Raw genomic sequence first — 27,193 nt, forward strand, 5'->3', positions numbered from 1 at the left:
ATGACACCTCACATGTTTTCATAATCATTAATTGATGTGGCAAAATTTAAACTCTTTTATATTCAATAAAAGAAAAACACCCTGCGCAGTTCAAGTCAGTTTTCTTGTGGGAGTAATTTAGTATTGAATTTGCAAATGGCTCTACGATATTAATGTGTTGTTCAATTTTGCAAGCGTAAACTATAAGATAAAACATTGTTAAACCCCATCCATTCTTTAATATATATTTAGCAAGTTGTACTTAGCTAGCTAGTAATTTATATTGACGACTTGACATTAAACTTTGCTTTTTTAAATAGACCAGGCTTATCTTTCTCTTACCGTCATTGTTATGATCATATTATTCATGTATGTTTTACCAAGACATTTTTTATTTATTAGTAAAAGAAAAAGACAGGTAGTAAACTTTTTTAATCCCCATGACCATTCTATAATATCTATTGAACCGGTTTGATTTAGTTAATATATATTGGCGATTTACAATTAAAAAAGTGTTTCATAAAAAAATGAGTTACCCCATTTAAAGCAAGATCATGCTTATGTGAGTTATTTCTATAAAACCATAGAAGAAATAATTACTTAAATAGCGGAAACTTAAATTAAAGGATCAAGGCATACCTCCAGCCATTGCTCCTGCTTGAAGAAGTTGAGGCTCTTCTAAACATTCCACAATCTCACTTTGATGGTGTAAGTCTTCTGAATAGAGATGTTAGGCTTAGGGAACCAAAACAAATGAACTGCACTCCTTTATATAACTTTTGCCATCAAGAAGTTACTGAACGTGCAAAACAAAATTGCTCCTCCACTCACTCATAATGGGCAGTTACTAAATTTAAGGGAAAGAATAAAGACCATTTTCTGATTAATGGATAATTACCACTATGTGCACTTAGTGGGTAATTACCACTTATTTATTTAAATAAATAAATAAATAACTTAATTAGGGAAAAAGTCCAACAGCTTATTGATGATAAATTTAACAAGTTCACAACACCAATAAAAGTAATAATGGGATAAGTGTATCGTCTCAATAAAGATTATCGTCGACTCGACAATTTTTTTTTTTTTTTTTACATAAAAAGAGATTAAATATGCAATCGATCCTGTATTTGTGATGCAATCGATCCTACATTGTTGTGTGCAAGTGTGAGTTATATGTCTCAAATCAGATAGAAAAGTGAAGGTTAAACACTTTACAAGTGAAACGACACTCATAATGAAAACTTAGCTATTTGTGATGCAATCGATCATGTATTGTTGTTTGAAAGTGAGTTATATGTCCCAAATAAGATAGAAAAGTGAAGGTTAAACACTTTATAAGTGAAAGAGTAAATTACACTCCCCTTCCCTCAAAGATGCTTGAATTACACTTCCCTCCCCTCTTATGTTAAAATATACACTTTCCTCCTCTCTTATTCAAAACATATTAGAAAATATTTTTTCACTCCCCTCCCTTAAGAGAAACATGAATTTCATTCTCCTCCCCTCTTATGTTAAAATCTACACTTTACTCCCTCATTATATATATTTTTCATTTTCTAATAATCTAGGAAAATAATAATAATCTAACACTTCGGAAAAAAATAGTATTGCGAGTCTATTTTAATGCAATCAAAATTTGAATACATACTTTTTTCTATTTTTTATTCAAAATTTCATTAACATATAGTTTTAACCCAAAAAAAAAATTAAAATATGTGAAAAATTACTAAAGACAATAAATTATGGTTATTTAAAAGTTGGTCTTATGCTCTAAATTATAAAATGAATAGCAAAATATTTAAATTTAATTATCATTGCCATTTCAATTATAAAGAAATGAATTTATTTTTCTTAAATTGTGGTTCAAAATTAGTATATATCATAAAAATATTTATTTATGTTAAAATAGATTAAAGTGTAGTGCATATTTATTTATTATGGTTATTTAAAAGTTGGTTTTATGCCCTAAATTATAAAATGAATAGCAAAATATTTAAATTTAATTATCATTGTCATTTCAATTATAAAGAAATGAATTTATTTTTCTTAAATTGTGGTTCAAAATTAGTATATATCATAAAAATATTTATTTATGTTAAAATAGATTAAAGTGTAGTGCATGTTTATTTATTAAGGGAGGGGGTTGTAATTCAAGCATCTTATAGGGGAGAACAATATAAATTTTAATTTTCAAGGGAGGGGAGTGTATGATTTAACATAAGAGAGGAGGGGAGTGTAATTCAAGCATCTTTGAGGGAACGGGAGTGTAGTTTACTTTAAGTAAAATGATTCAGAAACCCATTTGATAGGTTAAACACTTTCTTCTCTCTCTTTCACAAGTTTTTTTTTTGTACACTTGTAACATTGTGGTTGACCAATGTCACCATGTCACCAAATGCTATGTCACAAGTGCTACCCCTTATGTGGTCACAACTAGACTCTGAACGCAATGGAAATCATTTGATACAAAAGAGAAGCATTAATGACTTCAAACGAGATCCGAAGAAAAATCAACCCAAAAGTCAAAGCTCTGATTAGAAAGGACACTTTATCTTGAAGTTTATGATGTAATCAGACTCTATAGAAAGGAGCATTTGAAGATGATGTCAGCAGTTTGGGAGACTCTGACCTGGTTTGCCTTTTTCTGATGGGATGTCGCTTTCATACTCTGAATATTACAATTTGTCTTGTTCTGACCACGTGCAGAAACAACCAAGAAAATTCATGGACAAAGAGAATGTAGCAGATCATTCAATAAGAATTGCAAAGAATTTCCGAATGATTATTTAACAACATTATCCATAAGAGGCAAAGTTACAACCTCTCCGATCAAGCTTCTTAAGGACTATGCGCTGGCGCCTCCTCACACTCTAGCCAAAACATCCCTTTACCTTTAAACTTCACGAATTTTAACCCGAACATATCCAAACCACCACCCTCCCAACTTGATTTAAGACATTCAAATTTTTGTCTATGGTCCTACACACTTGAACAAATATTAGCATATCCAATTGACAATTTTTAATACCTTGTTATCATCAAAACTCAAAGGGTAATGTTAAACACATTTTGTTCCAACAAGGAAGATAGTGTGTGGAAGCAAACAAGGAAGCTTTGTAAGTCTGGTTCACTAAGCTTCTCTGTTAGATGGACTTGGAAGATCTCAGGAGTAATATAATCCAAGGAGACACTTCCTTTACAAGCATCCCTGATGAGATTCCTAAAGATTATGAGTTTCCGCTAGTGGACCCAGATACTTCTCTTATGCCTCTGAGACCAAAGAATCTAATCATTGTTGCTTCTGCCCTTCAACCTGTTGCATTAGATCTTGTTCCTTCTAATGCTGCATCATCTGATGAGTTTGAGAAATTCAAGGATGAAATAAGTAGAGATGTTAAAAATGGGTCAGGGTAATGTGATGATCCACTATCAATATTTTCATTTGATTTTTGTTGAAAAACACTATACTTTTCAAAAAAAAATTACCAACTAATTTTAAATTTATTAATAAAAGATATTTAAATTACTAAACTTAATAAGAATGGTTAAATTTAGCTCAAAGTTTTAAAATTCTAAATTTATAAATTATTAATTTGATTCAATTGATGAAATAAATCTAGAGTTTAATTAATATACAATGTTGATATAAAAATTATTTACACTTCTATATGCATTCAGTCATATTTTAACAAAAAAATAGTTGTGAGTAACTAATATATAAAAAAATACATAAAGAAGAGTGGATAAATGAAAAAAAGGAAACTAAAACGGCCCGGGCTAGCCCATGACTGACACAGATCGGACGGAGTTCTAGAATATATAGCCCTATTACAAATTGGTTGGGCCGGGCTAACCCATTTACGTGGTTGGGTTGGGCCATCCCATTTGACACCTCTAAAAATAAGGGACAAATTAGTATCTTAGCCTTTTATCTCTCAAATTAGAGAATTTCTACAAAGGGCACTTGGTTGAAGATCCAATGCTCTTTTCCTTCTTCATCTGGAGCAATGCTCTGTTTAAGTTCATCACTCATAAAATAAAGACAGAGAACTTCAAGCTTTTGTAAGTGTTGAATGCCAGTTGGTAACGTCATCAGTTGGGGGATGGATAATAAAGTGAGCTTTTTCAGAGAACCCAATGCACCTTCGTCAATAAGGATGTGACTCAAGTTATGGAAATCTTCAAGATGTAGTTCTTTCAAATTCTTAAACCACCCATCTTGAAAATGTAACCTTTCCAATTTGTCTTCATAATCATCACTACCCTTGATATAGAGGGACAACAAGTTTGGCATACTTTGGAGTAATTTCATTCCATCATTCTGTTGCTTCGTAAGTCTCACTGCCATCTCAACAAGGTTTGTGAGTTTTGGAATCCACTCAGGAAACTTCTTTAAACTCCCGTAGAGTATGACACATTGAAGCTTAGGTGGGGGTGAATTCAAATCCAGATCAATGAATGTGTCAGCAGAATCGGTTCCAGCAATCAGTAGTGTCTCCAATTGTTGCATCTTATTGATTGAGGAAGATAGAGCACTCATATATTCACTCCTAACACCTTTCAAAACCAATTCCCTTAGCTGATTTAGCTTTCCTAGCTCTTCGATTATCTCAACCACTCTATTATCATTTTCATCTTCATCATCATCTAAATAAACCGAATTTAGAGTCTGTAAGGATGTCATGCCTCCAATACCATCCTTCAACTGAATCAAAGACATATGATAGCCTAAAAAATGGCGTAGCTTTCTAAGCTTGCAAATCTCCTTCGGCATATTATGATTTTTAAACTCTGTTTCTCTTAAATCCAAAGTCTCTAGGTTCACAAGCATGCCAATGGATTTTGGAAGTTCATAATTTGTTTCGCCAATCACCCTAAACCCAAAAAATTTCAAGTGGTTCAAACTTCCTAAATCATGAGGAATTTCAAGTTGTTCTGAGCTTAACGTAAGCACCTTCAACCGCCTATATTTTGTAGGGATCGTCCTTACAAAGGATTTAAGTAATGTTTTTGGTTCGAGAACTAGCAGTGATCGAACATGCGAGCTTTCAATACCTTCCAATAGATTATCAGAACTTGGCGCTATTGATAGGCGTCGAATCATTCCAGTTGAAGGCAATTGTTTGTCCTCTGTAATACTCTTGCAAAAGCTTAAATCCTCATGTTTATCAAGGATCATTGCATGCACTAGATCATGAACACGGCAACTGTTTACTCTTCCATCAATAGTGATCCAATCTACTTGCACCAAACTTCTATCGATCAACTCTATTAAATATCCTTCCGCAATCTCTTCCAATGTCCTTCCCCTTTCTTTTTTCACAAACCCTTCAGCAATCCATTGAAAAGTCAATGTCTTTGAAGGAACCATACAGTCTTCAGGATATAATCCAAAATACAAGAAACATGACTTGAGGTTGCAAGGCAAATCATGGTAACTAAGTCCTAAAATTTTTCTTATCACGGAATATTCCTTTGACTGATCTTCGTTTATATTTTCACTAAACTTAGACCATTCAATTGGATTCCTATCTTTGCAAGCTAAAATACCACCGATGACTACAATTGCAAGTGGTAATCCATTGCATTTTTTAACAATTTTGGAAGATATATCTATAAGATTTTCTGGACAGTATCCGCTCAAGTCATGGAACGCCTTCTTATTGAACAATTCTAAAGATTTTTCTTCACTTAAACCTTCAAGTTTATGCACTTCAACAGGAGAAGATTTCTTACAAGCATCTGCAACATCCTTGTTTCTTGTTGTGATTAATATCTTACTACCATTTTTGTTATCAATCATAGCAAATTCAATATCATACCAAAAATGTGAATCCCATACATCATCAAACACTACAACGTACCTTTTTCCTTGCAAGTAGTTTCTCACTTCATCAACTAATGGCTTTCGATCCATTTGATGGAGACTCTGAGGAGGATCTCTCCCTTGTTGTTTGGAAAGCTCGAGCAACATGTCCCTTAACAATTTTTCTATATTGTATGGTCGAGACACTGTGATCCATACACGACAATCAAAGTGCTTAACTACCTTTTTGTTGTCAAAAACTTTCTTGGCTAGAGTGGTTTTTCCCAGTCCTCCCATTCCAACAATTGAAACAACTGTGCACTCTGCTCTTTCCTCTACCAGCCAACCAATCAGTTTGTCTCTTGGCTCTTCAAAGCCCACAACATCAGTTTCATCCATATACAATGGAGCGTCTCGAAGGTTCTGCAATAATGAGGCGTTTCTGTTTGTTGCAGAACTACTTGATGCTTTATCCGAAGAAGATGGGATGTGGAAGCCATGATCCTTTTCACTTGTTTCTTTTATTTCCCTAATTCGGGAATTGATGTTCTGAATCTTATAAGCAATTTGGAGACGTAGTTTTGAAGTTTTGAGCAAGTCAACAGCACCAGCAGCACATCCAGGATCAGAAGATTGTTGTTCCTCAAGGAAGATATAATCATCAATGACATCTTCTATGTGAAAAGATGCTTCTATCAGCTGCTTGATCATGTCTTTGATTTTCTTGTCTTCTACATCATCAGCTCTTCTATCCGCATCGTTGATGAAGTCTTCAATGCTTTCTAGTTCATCTTTCAATTCTGCAATTTCTTTTGGGACACCCCTAATCATGTTGAATGATTCCTTTATTAAAGGAAACAAATGATCACGGGCTATTGGAAGCAAGTGATCACGAGCTAGTGGAACCAAGTGATCACAAAAACATTTATATATAGTGCTACAGCAGTCACACATTTTGTTGTATATTTGATTTTAATTTGCTATTATTGTGAGTGAGATGAATGGTGAGGAAAAAGCTCTTAGTCCTTCAAGATTATATAGCATAAAGATCATTGACTTCGAATTTTCCTCTGAATTTTCCTCTGTCATTGTTAAATATTTTATTGAGTACCTTGACAGCATAAAGATCAAAATGTGAGTTCTTAGTGTTTATTAATTAACCGGTAGTTAAACAATGCATGTCAGTCTTAGTTTATTTTTTTCTTTTTTTCTTTTTTTTTAGACAAAAACATGTTGATCTTAGCTACCAACACATTTTTTTTATTCGGAATAGATAAGATACCCAGCTCCTCAGATCATTCATCTAACTAGTTAAATAATTTAGCTTTGAATGGGCAATTGGCTATGCAATGTGAGGTAATCTTTAACCAATTCACAATCCAAAAGTAAAAATGTTTGGGCATACATGCATAAATGGAGAGAATTAAAAGAAAAATAAATTAGTCACATCATTTTTTACTTTTAACTTTAAACTTGTCTCATCTATGTGAGCGTGCCTATGTCATTTTTATTTGTGTGTGCGACCAACTTAGACTTTCTCCCATTTTAAAGTGTTGGTCAAAAGAAAGACTTGGTTAACTCAGGTTAAAGATTGTTTCAACCATGGTTTAAGTTTAATACTCCCAATTGATTCAACAATCACTAGTTAAAGAGAAGACTAGCTTTGTTAACTTCTATGGTCGTTCTTTAATTATATTTTTTAAGGTTAGATTTTATTAATTCATATTGACGACTTAACAAAGTATTTTTCTTTTAATTTATCAACAATGTGTTTTTTAAAGACACCAAACTTATCATAGTTAGTTTTTTTTTTTTTCTTTTTTAAATTATCATAGTTAATTGTACCATTTTGAATAAATAAGGGATAAATATGTTTTATTCTTGTACTTACAAAGATTTTAATTTCACTACTATAAGTTCTAAATAATAATGAAATAGAGACAAAATATAATTTGTCACGAGCTGAGACGAAATATTACAATTTGAGACAAAATTTGAATTTCTAAAATTAGAGACCGAAATTAAACACGGAAATGTCTATCACAAGTGTTTTCAAATCCAGATCAATGAATGTGTCAGAATCGTCTTCAATAATATGTAGTTTCTCCAGTTCTTGCATCTTAATGATTGAGGAAGATATAGCACTCATATATCTACTCCTAACACCGGCCAAGCCCAATTCCCTTAGCTGATCTAGCTTTCCTAGCTCTTCGATTAGCTCAACCACTCTATTATCATTTTCATCTTCATTATCATCTAAATGAACCGAATTTAGAGTTTGTAGGGATGTCATGCCTCCAATACCATCCTTCAACTCAATCAAAGACATACGATAGCCTAAAAAATGGCGTAGCTTTCTAAGCTTGCAAATCTCCTTCGGCATATTACGATTTTTAAACTCTGTATCCCTTAAATCCAAAGTCTCTAGGTTCACAAGCATGCCAATGGATTTTGGAAGTTCAGAATATTTTTCTCCAATCACACTGAGCCCAAAAAATTTCAAGTGGTTCAAACTTCCTAAATCATGAGGAATTTCAAGTTGTTCTGAGCTTAACGTAAGCACCTTCAACCGCCTATATTTTGTAGGGATCGTCTTTACAAAGGATTTAAGTAATGTTTTTGGTTCGAAAACTAGCAGTGACCGAACATGTGAGCTTTCAATACCTTCCATTAGATTATCAGAACTTGGTGGTGCTATTGATAGGCGTCGAATCATTCCAGTTGAAGGCAATTGTTTGTCCTCGTTAATACTCTTGCAAAAGCTTAAATCCTCATGTTTATCAAGGATCATTGCATGCACTAGATCATGAACACGACAACTTTTTACTCTTCCATCAATAGTGATCCAATTTACTTGCACCAAACTTCTATCGATCAACTCTATTAAATATCCTTCTGCAACCTCTTCCAATGTCCTTCCCCTGTCTTCTTTCACAAACCCTTCAGCAATCCATTGGCTAGTCACCGTCTTTGAATAAACTATATAGTCTTCAGGATATAATCCAAAATACATGAAACATGGCTTGAGGTTGCAAGGCAAATCATGGTAACTAAGTCCTAAAATTTTTCTTATCACGGAATATTCCTTTGACTGATCTTCATTTATATTTTCACTAAACTTAGACCATTCAATTGGATTCCTATCTCTGCAAGCTAAAATGCCAGCAATGACTACAATTGCAAGTGGTAATCCATTGCATTTTTCAACAATTTTGGAAGATATATCAATAAGATTTTCTGGACAATATCCGCTCAAGTCATGGAACGCCTTCTTATTGAACAATTCTAAAGATTTTTCTTCACTTAAACCTTCAAGTTTATGCATTTCAACAAGAGAAGATTTCTTACAAGCATCTGCAACATCCTTGTTTCTTGTTGTGATTAATATCTTACTACCAATTTTGTTATCAATCATAGCAAATTCAATATCATACCAAAACTGTGAATCCCATACATCATCAAACACTACAACGTACCTTTTTCCTTGCAAGTAGTTTCTCACTTCATCAACTAATGGCTTTCGATCCATTTGATGGAGACTCTGAGGAGGATCTCTCCTTTGTTGTTTGGAAAGCTCGAGCAAAATGTCCCTTAACAATTTTTCTATATTGTATGGTCGAGACACTGTGATCCATACACGACAATCAAAATGTTTAACGACCTTTTGGTTGTCAAAAACTTTCTTGGCTAGAGTGGTTTTCCCCAGTCCGCCCATTCCAACAATGGAGACAACGGTGCGCTCTTCTCTTCCCTGTACCAACAAATCAATCAATTTGTCTCTTGGCTTTTCAAAGCCCACAACATCAGCTTCATCCATGTAAAGTGGAGTGTCTCGAAGGTTCTGCAATAATGAGGCGATTCTGTTTGTTGCAGAACTGCTTGATGTTTTATCCGAAGAAGATTGGATATGGAAGCCATGATCTTTTTCACTTGAATCTTTTATCCCCCTAATTCGGGAATTGATGTTCTGAATCTTATAAGCAATTTGGAGACGAAGTTTCGTAGTTTTCAGCAAGTCAACAGCACCAGCAGCACATCCAGGATCAGAAGATTGTTGTTCCTCAAGGAAGATATAATCATCAATGACATCTTCTATGCGAAAAGATGCTTCTATCAGCTGCTTGATCATGTCTTTGACTTTCTTGTCTTCGACAGCATCAGCCCTTCTATCTGCATCGTTGATGAAGACTTCAATTCTTTCTAGTTCCTCTTTCAATTCCTCAATTTCTTTTGGCACACCCCTAATCATGTTGAATGCTTCCTTCAAGAGTGGAAGAAAATGATCACGGGCGAGTGGAAGCAAATGATCACGAGCGCAAGAAAGTGCAGCGTCACACATTTTATCACACATTTTGTTGTATCTTTGATTTCAATTTGCTAACATTGTGAGTGAGATTGAATGGTGAGGAAAAAGCTCTTAGTCCTTCAAGATTATATAACATAAAGATCATTGAGTTCATGTGAATTATTGAGCTCTTAGTGTTTATTAATTAACCGGTAGTTAAACAATGCATGTCAATCTTATTCGGAATAGATAAGCCACCAGCTCTTAAGATCGTTCATCTCACTTGTTAAATAATTCTAAAGATTGTTAAATAATTTAATTTAGTTTTGAATGGGCAATTGGCTATGCATTGTGAGGTGTAGTTTAACCATTTTAAAGTCTTAGTCAAAATAAAGACTTTGTTAACTCAGGTTAAAGATTGTTTCAACCATGGTTTAACTTCAATACTCCCAATTGATTCGACAATCACTAGTTAAATAGAGGACCAGCTTTCTTAATTTCCATGATCGTTCGTTAATTATTTATTTAAGGTTAGATTTTATTAAGGAAAATTCTATGGTGAAGTCATGAAAATGACTTTTCTGGTGAAGTTAACACTATAACATCAAAAGTGTAGTGAGTAACACCCCACCGTTTGCACAGTGGCATCAAAAGTTCAGTCCTCATAGTATCATCAACTAATCAGATTAACAAGACTACACTTAATCTAATTTTATCCTATCTTGTGTTAAGTGTAACACCCCATAAAGTGTAACACTTAAGACTATCACATAATATCATCAACTCTGTATGCATGTTAAAGATGTCAACGATAAAATGGTACTTGTTTGTCCAAAATGTTGCAAACATTACTAGATGAATTATTATTGATCATTAATCAGGAATCAACAATTTAAAAATGAATCAAACATTAAGATCAAAATTAACTTTTCCTAAAAAGTCAGTTTTCTAATTGCACCGTAGAAGCTCCCTTTTATTAATTCATATTGACGACTTAACAAAGTATTTTTCTTTTAATTTATTAACAATGTGTTTTTTAAAGCCACCAAACTTATCATAGTTAGTTTTTTGTTTTTTTGTTTTTCAAAAAAATTATCATAGTTAATTGTACCATTTTGAATAAATAAGGGTTAGATATGTTTTATTCTTGTCCTTATAAATATTTTAATTTCACTACTATAAAAGTTCTAAATAATAATGAAATTTAGAGAAAAAAAATATAATTTGTCACGATCTGAGGCGAAATATTACAATTTGAGACAAAATTTGAATTTCTAAAATTAGAGACGGAAATGTCTATCACAAGTGTTTTCCATCTCTAAATCATTCTTTGACCAGCCTAAAATAATATTTAAAAAAAAACTAACACTACAAGAAACATTACATTTTGCCAGGGGCAAAATCCCTGAGAAAATGGCAGAATCCCTGGCAAACTGGACGTTTGTGAGGGAATTTCCCAGGGGCAGAAGCACTCGCAAAAGCACTCGTCGCAAACATTTTGCCAGGGGTTACACCCCTGGGAAAAAAACGAGGGGCTAAACCCCTGGCATAGGGCCTGGCTTTGTCCCTGTCATATTCCCTCACTTTTTCTGCAGTGCAGTCTGCTCTGACTGACGCACTGACTGATTGATGGAAGGTCAAATCTGATCAGCAAAAAACCAGGGACTTGCGAGGGGTTTAACCCCTGGCAAACGGTATATTATTTTTTTAAAAAAAATGTTTTATTTATAAAACCAAATTTTTTATTAATTAATTAAATATTTTAAAAATAACTTTAATTAATAAAATGTATTTAAATTAATTAAAAATTCGATTTTTTTAAAAATTGTTTTTCAAATACAATTAAATGGTTCAAAAATCATTTTATTAATAAAATATATATTAAAAAAATTTAAAATTATTTTAAAAACACAATTAAATGCATATAAATAAAGCAATATCACACATACACTACTAAATAAAGCAAAATCAGTTTTTAAAATTAGAAATTTTTTAAAAAAAATTATCAAACAGATTTTACTACACAAATTAAAACAGATTTTAAAAACAGTTTTATTTCACAGATTTTAAAATTTTAGCAAACAGATTTTATTTTAAAATATTTCAGTTTTTTTACTACAAAAAATTAAAAACCGATTTTCCCTAATTTCAATTTTAAAAAAAAAAAACAGTTTTATTAAATTAACAATTTTCTATAGTAATTAAAAAATGCATTTTTTAAAAACCTATTTTCCCTAATTTAAAAATAAATATTATATAGTATATAAAAACTTAGTGTTGGACCATGCATTTTTTGTCATTCTAGTATAATAACTATACACACAATTAACAAATCTACCTAATAAACATATATTCAACGACATGCATATTCTTTCAACAAAAAAAAAAAGCATATTTATATAAACAACATATATTTCATTTTGTCACAAAAAAAAAACGACATGCATATATTCGATAATAATTTAAATATTCAACAACATACATATATATTCCATAAATAATTTGAAATATCATATAAATAACATCCAACATATATCATTCTATATAACATTTATATATTTAAATTCCGAATAAAAAAAGAAAAAAATTCAAAATTTATTTTAACAGTATTATTTTTCAAAAAATTAACAGTATTATTTTTTCTTCAATAATACATTAAAATCATTTTCGAAATTTATTTTAAAAAAATTAAAAACAGATCTTGCAAATTAAATTCAGAGAAGAACAAATTCACTAACTTGTTGAAGCTTGAAATGAGAGAAGAACAAAATCCAGCATAGAGCAAGCTTAGCAAGAGCAAGAATCCACAGGAGGAGGCAAGACTTGAACACTGATGCAAGAAATATTTATGTTAGTAAGTAGTAAAAAAATAAAAACACAAATAAATAATAAGCTAAGAGAATTTTACCAAAGTTAGAGAAGTTTTGTGATGTTGAAGAGAAGAGTGTATGAGAATTGAAGTGTAAATTTTTTCTAAGTGTAAAACTGTGAGGGAATAACAAGGTGCAAGTTTATATAGACTGGAAAAAAAACCAGGGAAAAAACGAGGGGCAGCCCCTGGCAGGACTGGCGCACAGCTTTTTGGCAGACTTTATCAGGTTGAGTTGACAAGGAAATGACAACAGCAGAGATTCTCTACTGGATTCCCATTTGTGAGGGGCAGGTTGTGGCATAACCCCTGGTATATTGTCATGAAAATCAAAAGCTGTCAGCAATTTCAAATTCCATTTTCGCGGTCAAAAAAAGCCAGGGATCCTGCCCTTTTGTGAGGGATTCATCCCTGTCAAATGGTAAGTGGACCCAGAAATGGCTTTGGCAATTTACCAGGGGTTTTCCTTGGCATATGCCGTGTCAAATTTCCCAGGGGTTTCATGCCCCTGTCAAAATGTAATGTTTCTTGTAGTGTAAATGCATTTAGAGATGGAATATAGAGACGAATGAAAGTAAAGACCAAATTAATTCTATCTCTAAATAAAAATTACCATTAACACAAGATTTTACTCCAAAATTCAAGAGCCGCCCCCCCCCCCCCCCCCCCCCCCCAACCCCAAAATTTTCCTCCATCCAATCCTAATATTTCCCCACATCCGTTCACATTTTCACAAAACCCTAAACCAATTTCTAGTTTCCGTCTAAAGCAAAATTCCTCCGCTTTCATTCTATGTTCATTTTTTTCCCTCACTCACCATAAACCTTCTCAATCCTATCTCTCATTCACTCACTAAAAACATTTGTTCTCCAGAAACCTCATTCACTATGTGTTGACGACCCTTGTTAACCCTCTTTTTCACTCCATATTCTATCGTGTTGATGGTCATTTGCGATTTTCGTTGATCTGAAAGTTAGCTCCCGATTGCGTTGCTCCATATTCACCCTCGTTCTTGGTAACCTTTGTTTACGCACTCACATTTGGGATAATGAATGTGGTATGAATTCGGCATGTCAAAAAAATTTCATACCTATTAATATTTCAACTCCAATGCATGCTAAAGACTCAATTTTGGCATTATATTTTGATATTCCATGCATTATATCAACATTATATTTTGATATTTATGAGTATCCAGACTTTGAGATTTTTTGTATGACTGAAATGATATATTGCATGTGTGTATATCCGAGTTCTATTTTTCTATGCATATTGTTGGCTCAATGTTCTTGCTCTACATACTCACGTGATTGCACGGTGCTTTTTCACCCTAATTAGGAAATATTGTGGATTACTAAAATGTCACTTTCTTCCCAACTTCCTTTCTATTATTCTTGAAGAGCTAAATTTTTTAAAGTTTCATTCAATTTTAGTTTATCATTATGCAATGGGCTGGTTTGCAGGGTATTTGTTTTAGTTAAGAAACAAAAAGCAATTTTCAAGGATTGATGTTAGTTTTCTCTTTTCCTTATCTCCCATTAATAATTTTTTTAAATTGAAAGATTCATAAATAAAATGAAAGATTCATTTTTTTTTTTAAATTGGTCAATGTGACAAAACACAATACAAACCTGCTTTTCTTATGTTTTCTTTGGGAAAAGGGGCTGTTTTGTTGTTTGAGTTTTTTCCCTTCGCCAGAAAGCAGCTGAGGATATACCAAACCATATTTTCTTTGATTGTTCCTCTAATAATTTTTTTTCGTGTCCCTTTCATAAACTTCTTTGAAAGGGGTCGTGCCTTTGATTTAAAACAAACTATATTCTTATATGACGAACTCTATAATTCATAAGTGAGACAAGCCATGCACCAAATTTTCACAATTTGATCAATAAACCCCAATATTAAAATAAATATGATGACATGATATAATTTATGATCAAATGTTAAAAAAAGACACTTGTACATGGTGTAATACCATTTTACATGTTAGACAGACACATATAATAGATTAAATTATACCGATGTAATGTTACACCGTTTAAATATTATTTTACTCGATACATATTTGTCAAATTTGGTCGTTTGGATTGTAAGATCATATAGTATAGTTCTTCCATGTAAAAGTTTACATAAATCTAAAATCATTTGATATGTTATTGAGACTCATCAAGAATAATGATTTGTGTGTCTTTATTGAACACTGTCCATCTCGATAAGTCTCAATAACATATTAAATGATTTTAGATGTGTAAAATTTTACATAGAAGATCTATATAATATAAATTTACAATTCAACGCTCAAACATAAAAAATATACTAGTATAGTGACCCGTGCCAAGCACGGGAAATAAAAAACCTTTTGATCAAATGTATAGATTTTATATTATGTTATCTTAAAGTTATAAGTGTGGTTATAATTTAAATTTGATATGGAAAAAATATCATCTTAATTTTGTATATATTTTGAAATATCTAAACATTGCACATAACGATTAAAGTATTTGGATTTATACTTATACTAATTATTTGTAGTATAAGAGGTACTAATTGTTAAACTTAACATATGTAATATTTTTGCAAAAATACGTCAACGTACTATATATTATTATTTGTTGACATAATGTATTTTATTAATCATAAAAACTAAAAAAATTTGTATTTTTTTTTATATAATAGTCAGTGTCAGATGTATACACCTAGTCGTGAATGCAAACGTTAAATTTTTTACGGGTGTGTATAAGTATAGTTTGGGCTACAGAAACACCGATTGTTATTTGTTTTTATTTTTTACAAAATCAATGGTCTAATGTAAATATTGTATTTTAGGGTAACAACGATGTAAAAAAAAAACGTTCCGCGTATTGTTATACCTGAAAAGTGCATCAATTAAAAGTCAATGAAAGGGGGATCTGCTTATATAAAAATTGCATGTCCTGTAATGATCAGTACGCCTTACAAAGAAATTAAAAAAAAAAAAGACTTCCAAACAATACACAACTTTTGTTTTCTAAATTATAGCAACAACAATTCTAAAACATAACCAATGATCATACGTTTTGAAAAACTTCACGATACACAACATTTGTGGTCTCCTTGCAAACATTATTATCTTCATCCAAGATGAGCAGCTTCAAACCTTTTCTAGAAGTAACTCGAGAGACAGTGACATAGAGTTGTCCATGCGTGAACACGGACTTAGGAAGATAAACTCCCACTCGAGATAAAGATTGACCCTGACTTTTATTTATTGTCATTGCAAAACAAAGCGTCAATGGAAATTGTCTGCGTCTGAATTTGAAGGGTAGTCCTGGATCACTCGAAATAAGATTCCTCCTAGGAATGAATACCCTGGTACCTGCCCTTTTTTCCTGTAATTACGGTAGCAACTACCGTGCTCTTCCCTAGATGTGTAACTGTCAGCCTCGTACCATTACACAGTCCATTGGCCCGATCGATGTTTCTCATTAGCATAACTGGACATCCCACCCTTAATTTCAACCGGTGATTTGGAATTCTAGAGCTCTTGGTACCATTAAGAAATTTCGTTGTGAACCACTCGCTTTGGACATCAGAATTTTGACCCGATCGACAAACAGAATCAGAGCTTAAATACTTTTTCTCTTCATCTGGAATCAGTGACATCATATATTCGTTAACATGCTCAACTGAATCAAGCGTTGGTGCGAGTATTCCCCTTTCTTGGAAAAATAGCGGGTCACCAAGGTTATCATTCAAATTGGGATACACAAAGTCTATAAGTGACATCAACGGATTTGTTGTGTTCGATATGAGCATATCTTCAGGAATTTCTACCTTCATTTCACCATTCTCATCCGAAGCGTCGTTGTCGTCTCCAATTGCCAAAATTAACAATTTCTTCCTGTTCTGCAGGTACCGAAGATGTACCCAATCTCATATTAACAGTAAGCCTCAACACATTACAATAAGCCCATATCTTTGATGAATTTATTGAGGCATCAACAATATCCTGCCTCGTTCCTTTTCGGACAACAGGCAATATCTGCTTGAAATCACCACCTAAAACTACTGTCATTCCACTAAAAGGTCTCAACTCATTTAGGGGATCATTCTTGGACATGATATCATGCATTGATCAGTCAACTACCTCAAAACACCATCGGTGCATCATTGGAGCCTCATCCCAAATTATCAACTTTGCAGCACGCACCAGGTCTGCCCTAGGACTATCCTTTTCCATCGTAAGCGATGATGCCTCATTAATCTCAATAGGGATTGTCAGCGTCGAGTGCACGGTGCTTCCACCTGGTAATAGAAGAGTCACTATACCGCTGGATGCAGCCTTCAATACAATTAACCCCTTCGATATAACAACAGCCGGCAATGTTTTACATATAAAGGTTTTTCTAGTACCATCGTAACCATATAAGAAAAAGAAACCACCGTCGTCAGAATCAACTGACTCCATTATTTTGTCATGCACACATCTTTGTTCATCAGTCAGCATCAGTAACATATCAGCGTGTGTCTTTTCCAGTTCATCTTTGTTGTAATTTAGCTCATCAACGATAAGCTTGTTTGTGAAAGTTGGCATGTCTGTTGCGTTTGGCCTGGGCATAGATTTGAAATCAGTAAGCGACTGTCTGTTTTCCTGAAGCAGCATTTCAATTTCAATCAAACACAGGTTCTTCAAGTCATCGTCACCGATATGCAGATCTTCATATTAAATGTAAAGTCACGAAATTAATATTAACACCCTTGCATGCATATGTGTGCATGTTGAAGAGAAAGAAAAAATATTAGCTTTTATATGAGAATCCTTTATATTTAAACATATCAGCCTAAAAACTATGGAAAATGTTGAATGGTATCGTAGAGTTAGTAACTCTTAGTTTGTTCTTTACTATATCCAAAAGCAGTACCTCTTAACTACTTAAACTACTCTAATCAGCCTTTACTATATCCTTAAAGACACACCCCTCGAAAACAACATTGTCATCAAGGTTGGAATGTGCTAAATTTCTTAATGTGTAATAGTCTTCAAATGTATCATCCTTATCGCTATTTTTTATTAGTGAAGTACTGTTTTTCTTCACATCTTCAACAATAACATGAGTAGTTTCTCTCCACTTCCTTTGCATAAGATTTTCATTTTGAGAAAAAGAGAGATCACTGATCTCAGAACCATTTGAAATAAATTATTTGTCTAAGAAACTTTTATAAAAATAATTGCCTCGTCCATGTCATTTGCACCCTGATGCTAAACTCGTCATCACAGAATTCCAAGCAATTTTGACTTGTGTTGCTTCAAAAACAACAACAAAGGAGTACGCAAAGAGAAGTGCAGTGGAGACAACACTAACAAAGCGTATCTTAGTGGAGACATGTTTTTACTTTGAAGTTTTATGTTACCTCTTAATGCATTTTAAGTGCAGCTTTTCCTTTTAAAGTTGCATAATGACACGCCATTTGTTCTAATTCTCATCAATGACAATTACAACATGTTCTAGCCTTAAAAAAAAATACATATCATTATGTCTTGAAACATGCCTATTTTCATTTCTGTCTTTGTCATAAAAACTAAAAATGATAGTAAGAGAATATATGCAATGCAACGAAAATTAACGTACTTATTTTATTTACTTTTACTTGAACAATTTACTTATTTATTTAAGTTTAACTATATATATATATTAAATTGAATATTAATCTACACAAAGTTAGTGAATATTTAAGTTATTTGATATATAAATCAGTATAATTTTAAAGTAACTTTAGTATAAATTGTAAAGTTTTTTTTACAAAAAATATAACTCGTAATTTTGTGTAATTTTTGTAAAAAATATTATATAGTTTTATTAAGATATTTGCTTTTACAAATATAAAGTATATGTAGTTTACAACTATATTTTATTTTAAATAAGTATCTTTATCCTAACTAATAAATTGTTTCAAGGGGTTGAATTAATAGTTCAAATGGTTTGAGTTAAGGAATAAGAAGTTTGAGATACTGTGGTCAAACTGAAACGAAAGAGTAAAGATTAATCTAACAACTAATTACTAACATTTGTCGATCATTAAAATAAAGGACAGTTGTTTCAATCTCTCCAACATAATGATATTTGCACCAAGAATATTTTACAATGACATTTCAAACAAAAAAAAACTTATATTTACTATTGTCAAATTCACCTTTTTAAAATGGTTTTTTGATAAGATCCATAGTAGCTCGTGTTCCTATCATGATTGGCTTGTGAAACTTAGGCATGGCAATAAAACCTGTACACGCGGATACCCGACTGAACTCATCTCGATTTGACGCGTTTTCTCCTTTGACTGGCTTTGGATTTTCCCCAATTTCAAAATACGGATATGGTGCGGATAATAGAGATATAGATACTCACTTCGAACCCGTATCAAATGTAGAAATATATTGATATGTAACATGTAAGTCTCTAAATATTATCCCCACTTTTGAGATATTTTTGAACTTTTAATCACTGTAATCATTACCCTAGTTTAAAATTGACTGATTACCTTATGGAGAGGTCTGTTTGATATCAAATGTGGTATTGGGTGTTTTCCCATTTCAACACTTCTTTTACCTTGTGTTCTTGAATCTGATGATAATAGTTATAGTTTCTATCCTCCTCTCTAATGTCTATCATGTTCGAGTATGGTAATATATATCTCATAACCTTCATCAAATAAGTTTTGAAAATACTACTTCCATTTACCCTTTATATCTCTTTCCTGAACAATAAATTTACTCTCTTCCATTTTAATAAACTTCACTTGATCCATATATCTTTTCCTACTATTTTGTCCCTTAGCAAGAATATATAAACTTTTCTGTTCTCCTGAGCTTAGCTCAGTTGGTATGGACAATGCATAAGATATGCAAGGTCCGGGGTTCAAACCCCGCACACCACCAAAAAAAGAATAAAAGAATATATAAACTTTTCTCCATCATTGGAGTGTAAGAATTGGTATAACTCATCAAAAGCTTGTGATCTTGCTGCGTTCAATGCCTTATCGGTCTCTTTCTTAGCTCTCTTATAATTTTTCTAAATATGTACTTTTGCACCTATGCCACACTTTAAAGCATTCTCTTTTGATTCTCACTTTAATTTGAACATTTTGGTTCCACCAAGATTTTTTACTCCTAGCTAGGTTCAAAATCTATTAATTCTCCTAGTGTCTCTTTTGCTGCTTTGCTGATCTCATATGTCATCTTGTTCCACATATTATTTTCGCTTCTATGTAGTTTTGCACAACCTTCCTTTAAAATCTTTTGTAGGAAAACACTATGTTTTTCATCCTTTAAATGCCACCACTTGATCCTTGTATCCCAATCATGACATCTCATCTTCGCTTTTCTCTTAACCCTTACATCCATAACCAATATTATATGTTGGATAATCAAACTCTCTCCAAGTAAAACTTTAAGTCCAAACAAATATTTATGTCAGAATTCCCAATAAGAAATAAATCTATCTGAGAACATGATATCTCACTCTTGTATGTAATGATATTCCCTTTTCTTTTCCTAAAGTAAGATTAAAAGACAACACAAAATCTAGGATGGATTTACCGAATGCATTTTTCTCCCCAAGGCTATACCCTCATTCACGCCTTCAAAATTATCAAACACTCCTTACTTGCTCATTTAGATCCCCTCCTAGAAAAATATTCTTATTGTGGTATATCTTGAATTAAGCCTTTCAAATCCTTCCAAAATTTTACTTTAGGATATTCTTCCAAACCTACCTAAGGTGAGTAAACACTAATAACATTAAAGATGTCTTATTTCCTTTCAAAAAAATAAATTAAAGATATCTTGTTAAACTACAAATTTGTGGGCTACAATCCAATCTCCTATCCTCTTTACATTCACAATATCTTTTTTTCATTCTTATCCTCAATAATGCCTACACCATTTCTCGATCTAACTATTCCAGTTTAACAATGCTTAAATACTGAACTATCTAATTCTTTCACCTTTTCACCCACCCACTTAGTTTCTTGTTGGCACATAAAATTAATCTTCCTCCTAGTCATAACGTCAATGATTTCCATATATGTTCAAGTAAGGGTGCCTTTATTCCATGTTCAAAAACAGATCATACTCTCATGAACTAACTTCTTTACCCACGCTTGTTCAAAAAGGTGTGGGACCCTTCCTTAATTTTTACTTCATTCAGGCATCGATGTATCCACCTTTGCTCATTTAACATTGTACTTGAGCTATACAACACGTTTCTTCTAGGCACTGACCTAATGTTCACACTATTATATACTTGGTCCATGCCATAAAGATTCAAAGTGTTTCAATTAAATTCAAGTGTTCGTATTTTAAACAGTAGAATCTAGTCCAAGTCTTGAAATTTTTATAACATTTAATTAAAGAGTTTTTCTATCATGTGCAAATTTGCACATGTTAAGAAGTTTAAAGTAGTATGGTTGATTTGGAACTTGTGTATTTTCTATTAATATGTAATTTTTTAATAAATAATTGTTGTTTTTCAATAAATAGTTGCTGCTTTTAGATACTTTAACACGTGCAATATTGCACCATTTAACTATATATATATATATATATATATATATATATATATATATAAGATATTTGTTAAAAAGTTATGTGCAATTATTTGTTAATCCACCCTAATGAAACTTGATTGCATCAAGTAATAGATTACAATGAAAACAGACCCATCATGTGAACACATGTAGGCGTGAATACAAAAACATGTTTGCTTATTTTGAAATAGGTCTTCTCATCGATAATTAATTTTTTTCATACCCATAACGATCATAAAATTATATTTGCTTAAATTTAATTTTTTTGAATGATTTTTTTTAATTAGACAACGAATGAATTGAATGATTCTATTTCCTATATTATTGGTCATTTACATTGATATATCTTATTTCCCTCATCAATGGAACTCTATTCAGTTCATTAAAAAACAATGACATATTGAAAGTGCCCATCCCACTTTTACTATATAAAAAAAAATCAGGAGAAAAACAGGTATATTTTTATTTTATTTTTTAGGAAAAATAATTGTTTGCTTGGTATAATATGAGTTAGAGTGCCCATTGTACTCTCTTTTATTATGTATTATTTTTCATATTAAAACTCAAAACCTTTTTGTACCAAAAAAAAAAACTCAAAACCTTTAAATATCCAATTTTATTCATTTTTCTTCTGATAAAATATATTTTTTAATTTTGATTTAATGCACATTAGGATTATAGAAATAATTTTTTTTAATTATTTTTATAATAAAAAACTCATAATAAAAACACTAAAAATAGAAATTCTTGTAAATAAAAAACTATAATAATCATTTATAAGTATAATAGAAATTTCTACAACTAATTAATTAGCTTATCTTTAACTTTCATTTAAAATTTATGGGTGACCATTGTTTTTCTGTTAAATTTTAAATTAGCAACCACATAATATCAAATAAGTTATTTTTCCCAATTTTTTTATCAGTATGAAGTTCATACTTTGATTGATTCTCTTGATTACCAAGAACTTGCTTGGTTTGATTTATTTTTTATTTGAAAGATGGTTTAATGATCTATTGTTTACCAAGAATAGTAGAAACATGTATTGAAGATTCAAATGAGGGTCAAGAGTAAACACAACTAAGAAAAACCTATTTATTATTGCTTGATTTAAAATATTCCTTGAATTTGTTTTTTGTGATTGACTTGATTAAAGCATTTCAAATTTCTACAATTTGTTCACCTTTAATGCAATTAATTCATGGGTTTTATTTTTTTAAAAATAAAAGAGGAATTTTTTTATGATGGTTTAAAAGTCATTTAAAGGTGATTGACTATGAAAAACGGAAAACTTGTTTTATATTCTCAAATGATGTAAAAAACTCAGTGAATTTCTTTTTTAAGACAGCCCTGATTGTAGCATGTCAAAGTTTCAACAAATCATTTATAATTAATACAATTAAAGTATGTGTTTAATTTTTGAAAGAACAAAATAGGATTTTTTTTTTATGCTTATTTAAAGGTTATTTAGAGGTACTTCCTAACAATTTTTTATATCGTATTCACGCGAAAGTCACGATCCCTTGCTATAAGCATACACAACAACTAATAACAATCACTTGAACTATTTTATTTATCCCAAGTCTTTGGAATCAAATGTCGTGAAACAAAGAAAAAAAAGATAGCCTATTTAGAAAGTTTGTACCAAATTAATTTCATTCAAAATATTACAATGCGATCATTTATTTAGAAAGTTTATATCAAATTAATTACATTCAAAATAGTGTTGATCCTTAGAGATATTTGTCTTAATTAAAAACAACAATGTCTCGAATTTTCATAATTTATAAACATAAAATATAAACTCCTTAATTATTTGGTCAAAGGTTTATTTCATGGCACTACAAAAAAAAAAGTTTATTTCATGGCATTCTTAAATTTTTCTCGAAAAAAGAGTTTTCTCTCTACTCTTTTGTGAAAATGACTAAATGAGCTGTAACTATATAAATCAATTAATATTTTTTATTATTTTTATTAATTACCATTTACATTACAACATATATGGTGTTGTGATGGATAAATTAAATATGTCAATTAAGATTATTACTTCCCTCAACAAAAAAAAAAATTATTGCTATTGATTATCGTCCGGTAAACAACAACTGGTCATAGCTTTCTTTGTCAACTACATAATGAAAAATAATTTTTTAAAGAAATTATTGAAATAAAATCATAACAAATTAAATACAAAAATTTGTAAGCAATAAACGAATATACAATTTACCGAAGAAAAGAGGACATGAGATTGCTTGTTTAGAATTGAAACTTGGGTTTTGCCATTTGATAGTGTGTGTGCATGATGTTTATTTTTTATTTTGACTAAACCGACTTTAAAAAATGGAGAAAATGATAAACTCCATTATAAACTAATTGTAGTAAAAAGCATTAAAATGATAATTAATTTATTAACTAATTTCATCAATATAATACTCATTTGTTCCATTTTTCAGTCCGATTACATATAAATTATAACAAAAAATTATACAATTCTTCTTTGTATAAGAGACATAAAAAGTGACTCATCATAGTAGAAAATTTATCTAGATTCTTTTCTACGAACGACTATTTTTTTTTTTTTTGGAGTCTCAAAGTTTGTCATAGTGTCATCTAATTTTTTCCTCTAGGCCCTTGTGTGAAGAATATGTTGTCTTGAACTCAACCACCATATAATCGGTTTCATCTATAAAATAATATCTCAATATTCTTATTTTTTGTACTTGTTCGTGATTTCTTGATTCAAATCACCTGTATGCATCAGAACCACAAAAGTAATATATATATATATATATATATATATATATATATATATATATGGGTTATGATAGAAGACACCTTTTGTGAAGGTGTCTTTTATCAAGTTACTCTATGAGCTTTTGCGAAAAGACACCAACTTACTTTTATGAAGGTGTCTTTTAGCAAAGTTATAACTAAAAAGTGAAAATCACACCTTAAGGTGTTGCTTGATAAAAGACACCACCAAAGGGTGTCTTGTAACAAAACCCTATATATATATATAGTATTCATTTATGAACCATCCATAAATTTAAACAGAATAATAAAGAAAACAAAAAAGCATAAACAATGTCATAAAAACATAAGGAAGAATAAAATAAGTCACAGGAAAAAAAATTAAAGGAGAGGTGAAGATTTTTTTATAAGAGAGACAAAGAAACTATTTTTATGTTGTGAACGTTTGATTCATCAAAATCGCAGCATGAAAGAAATATTACTCTTGAAACATTGACATCAATGAAAAAAAATATGAAGAAAAAAGAATAAAAAAACTAAACAATCTTTGTGTGAACATTTGAATCATCAAAATCACAACATAAAGGAAATATAATTCTTGTAGCATTGATATCACAACATAAAAGAAATATAAATCTTGTAGCATTGATATCAAAGTAAAAAAAAAAAATGAAGAACAAAGAATAAAAAACTAAACAAAATAGAAAGAAAAATAAAGAGTGACATAGAAAAAAAACGGGGGATAAAAGTTGTGAATTGTGATGTGAAATTATGTCAATCCAAATTTCTAATTTATAGACTTGTTTCACACCATAATTTGGTATAATAACTATTATTTTTTTAACATTCTTAAAAAACAATTGTTCTATATAGGTTATTCATTTACAAAATTATTTGGCCATGAATCAATTTTAATGTCCATAAATTATTTTAATAGCCATTAAAAGCGTATCATAAAAAAGTGTCCTATTCTAAGTTTTTTTTTTTTTTTTATGAAATCTCCTATGCTAAGTTTGAGGTGATTTTGACATATATATTTAACATAATCATTTAAAAATATCGTAAAAATAGAGGTCATTTTTTTTCTTCCGATTATGTGTTTTTTTTTATTATAATATATGTAATGATCCAAGCATAAACAATTAAAATTTTGATTAGTGATAATAGTGAATATTTTCTCACTAAATGTTTCATTAAAAAAAATAATTCTTATTAATAGTTTGTTTTCATTATTGTTTTCACATTATAGTGACATTTAAGTTTGACCCATTTTTATAATAATATTACAATATATAAACTTCTTTATTTTATTAACGAAAATACGACATATGCTATTTTTTAAGAACGAAAATACAAAATATAATGAAGTGTATCATTTGGTGTTGTTACTTTTAATTTGAAACACAAAATAATTTAGATATAAATAGATTCGTGTGTATATGTGTGTGGCAAGAAAAAATTCAATTAAAATAATAGTTCAGATATATTATATATTTAATATTCCATGAATAGCAACACATGAAATTAGAATAATTTTATTAAACTCAAATAAAAATAAAATTAACAGCATTAAATGTCAAATTCATTGTGAGCAAAAGAAAACATATATATATATATATATATATATATATATATATATATATATATATTTTAATAATATGGCTCGTTGATATAACTTCTTTCAAAATTATTGGGACATCATCCATGAAGATGTGGTGAAGGCAATCTTAGAGTTTTTTACAACAAGTTGGATCATGCCAGGATACAACTCAAACATCATTGCTTTGCTTCCAAAAATTCCCAATGCCTCTTCAATTGATCAGTACAGACCAATAGCTATGGCCAATTTCAAATTCAAAATAATTTCAAAGGTAATTGCTGACAGGTTAGCTCCTATCATGCCTTCCATCATCTCTGAGGAACAAATGGGTTTTATACATCAAAGAAACATTCAAGATTGTCTTTGTGTTGCATCTGAAGCCACCAATCTTCTTCACAACAAATCTTTTGGGGGAAACCTAGCCTTAAAGATAGATATCACAAAAGCATTCGATACATTAGAATGGCCTTTTTTGATGAAAGTGCTCAAACAGTTTGGTTTCAATGAAGTGTTTTGCAACTGGATTCAAGTAATTCTTAATTCAGCTTTTTTATCTGTTTCTGTGAATGGTAAAGCTCAAGGATACTTCAACTGCACAAGGGGAGTAAGACAAGGTGACCCTCTCTCTCCCCTTCTTTTTTGCTTGGCTGAGGATGTATTGAGCAGAAGTATATCAAAACTTGTGGAGGAAGGTAAGCTTGAGCTCATCAAGGGTACAAGACACTGTTCAGTTCCATCACACTCCTTTTATGCAGATGATCTTATGATCTTTTGCAAAGGAAAGATGTCTGGTCTGATTGCCCTCATAGAATTGTTTCAAACATATGCCTCTATTTCAGGACAGGTTATTAATTGCTCTAAATCAACAATTTATTCCAATTCAATCTCCAATGCAAGAATGAATAACATTGTTCAGCTTCTTAACTTCACTACTGGTACTTTCCCATTCAATTATTTGGGTGTCCCCATTTTTAAAGGCAAGCCAAAGACAAGTTATCTCCAACCAGTAGCAGACAAAATCTACATGAAGCTATCAGCATGGAAAGCTTCCCTCCTTTCCATGGCTGGGAGAGTTCAACTTGCAAGGCCAGTCATTCAAAGCATGATGATTTATAGTATATCTCTTTACTCCTGGCCTGTGTCCCTAATCAAAGAAGTGGAAAGGAATGTCAGAAACTTCATATGGAGTGGTGATAGAGAAAAAAGGAAGTTAGTCACTGTTGGATGGAAGAAGATTTGCAGACCATCTAATCAGGGAGGATTAAACTTAAGATCTTTGCAGAGCTTAAATGCAGCAACTAATTTGAGGCTTTGTTGGAATTTGTTGAATTCAGAGAAATC

General features: G+C 31.2%; 2 protein-coding genes across 2 annotated transcripts; both read right to left on the reverse strand.

Annotated features, from left to right (window-relative positions):
* Positions 1-3,588: 3,588 nt before the first annotated feature.
* Positions 3,589-6,825, reverse strand: LOC146938487 (disease resistance protein RPM1-like). The gene has a single exon (XM_085752420.1). The coding sequence runs from the start codon at positions 6,740-6,742 to the stop codon at positions 3,923-3,925; it is 2,820 nt and encodes a 939-aa protein (XP_085608546.1). The 5' UTR covers positions 6,743-6,825; the 3' UTR covers positions 3,589-3,922.
* An 865-nt stretch (positions 6,826-7,690) lies between these two features.
* Positions 7,691-10,279, reverse strand: LOC146938488 (putative disease resistance RPP13-like protein 3). The gene has a single exon (XM_085752421.1). It carries the CDS (start codon positions 10,137-10,139, stop codon positions 7,797-7,799), a length of 2,343 nt encoding a protein of 780 aa, XP_085608547.1. The 5' UTR covers positions 10,140-10,279; the 3' UTR covers positions 7,691-7,796.
* Between the last annotated feature and the right edge of the window lie 16,914 nt (positions 10,280-27,193).

This window comes from Medicago sativa, chromosome 3 (genome assembly GCF_051527215.1).
Source record: "Medicago sativa cultivar Bolivia chromosome 3, Bolivia_mono, whole genome shotgun sequence".
NCBI classification, from domain to species: domain Eukaryota; kingdom Viridiplantae; phylum Streptophyta; class Magnoliopsida; order Fabales; family Fabaceae; genus Medicago; species Medicago sativa.

Excerpts from the sequence above, each read along its gene's own strand:
- LOC146938488 (XM_085752421.1), bottom strand. The coding sequence starts at position 10,139 with ATGTGTGATAAAATGTGTGACGCTGCACTTTCTTGCGCTCGTGATCAT.
- LOC146938487 (XM_085752420.1), bottom strand. The coding sequence starts at position 6,742 with ATGTGTGACTGCTGTAGCACTATATATAAATGTTTTTGTGATCACTTG.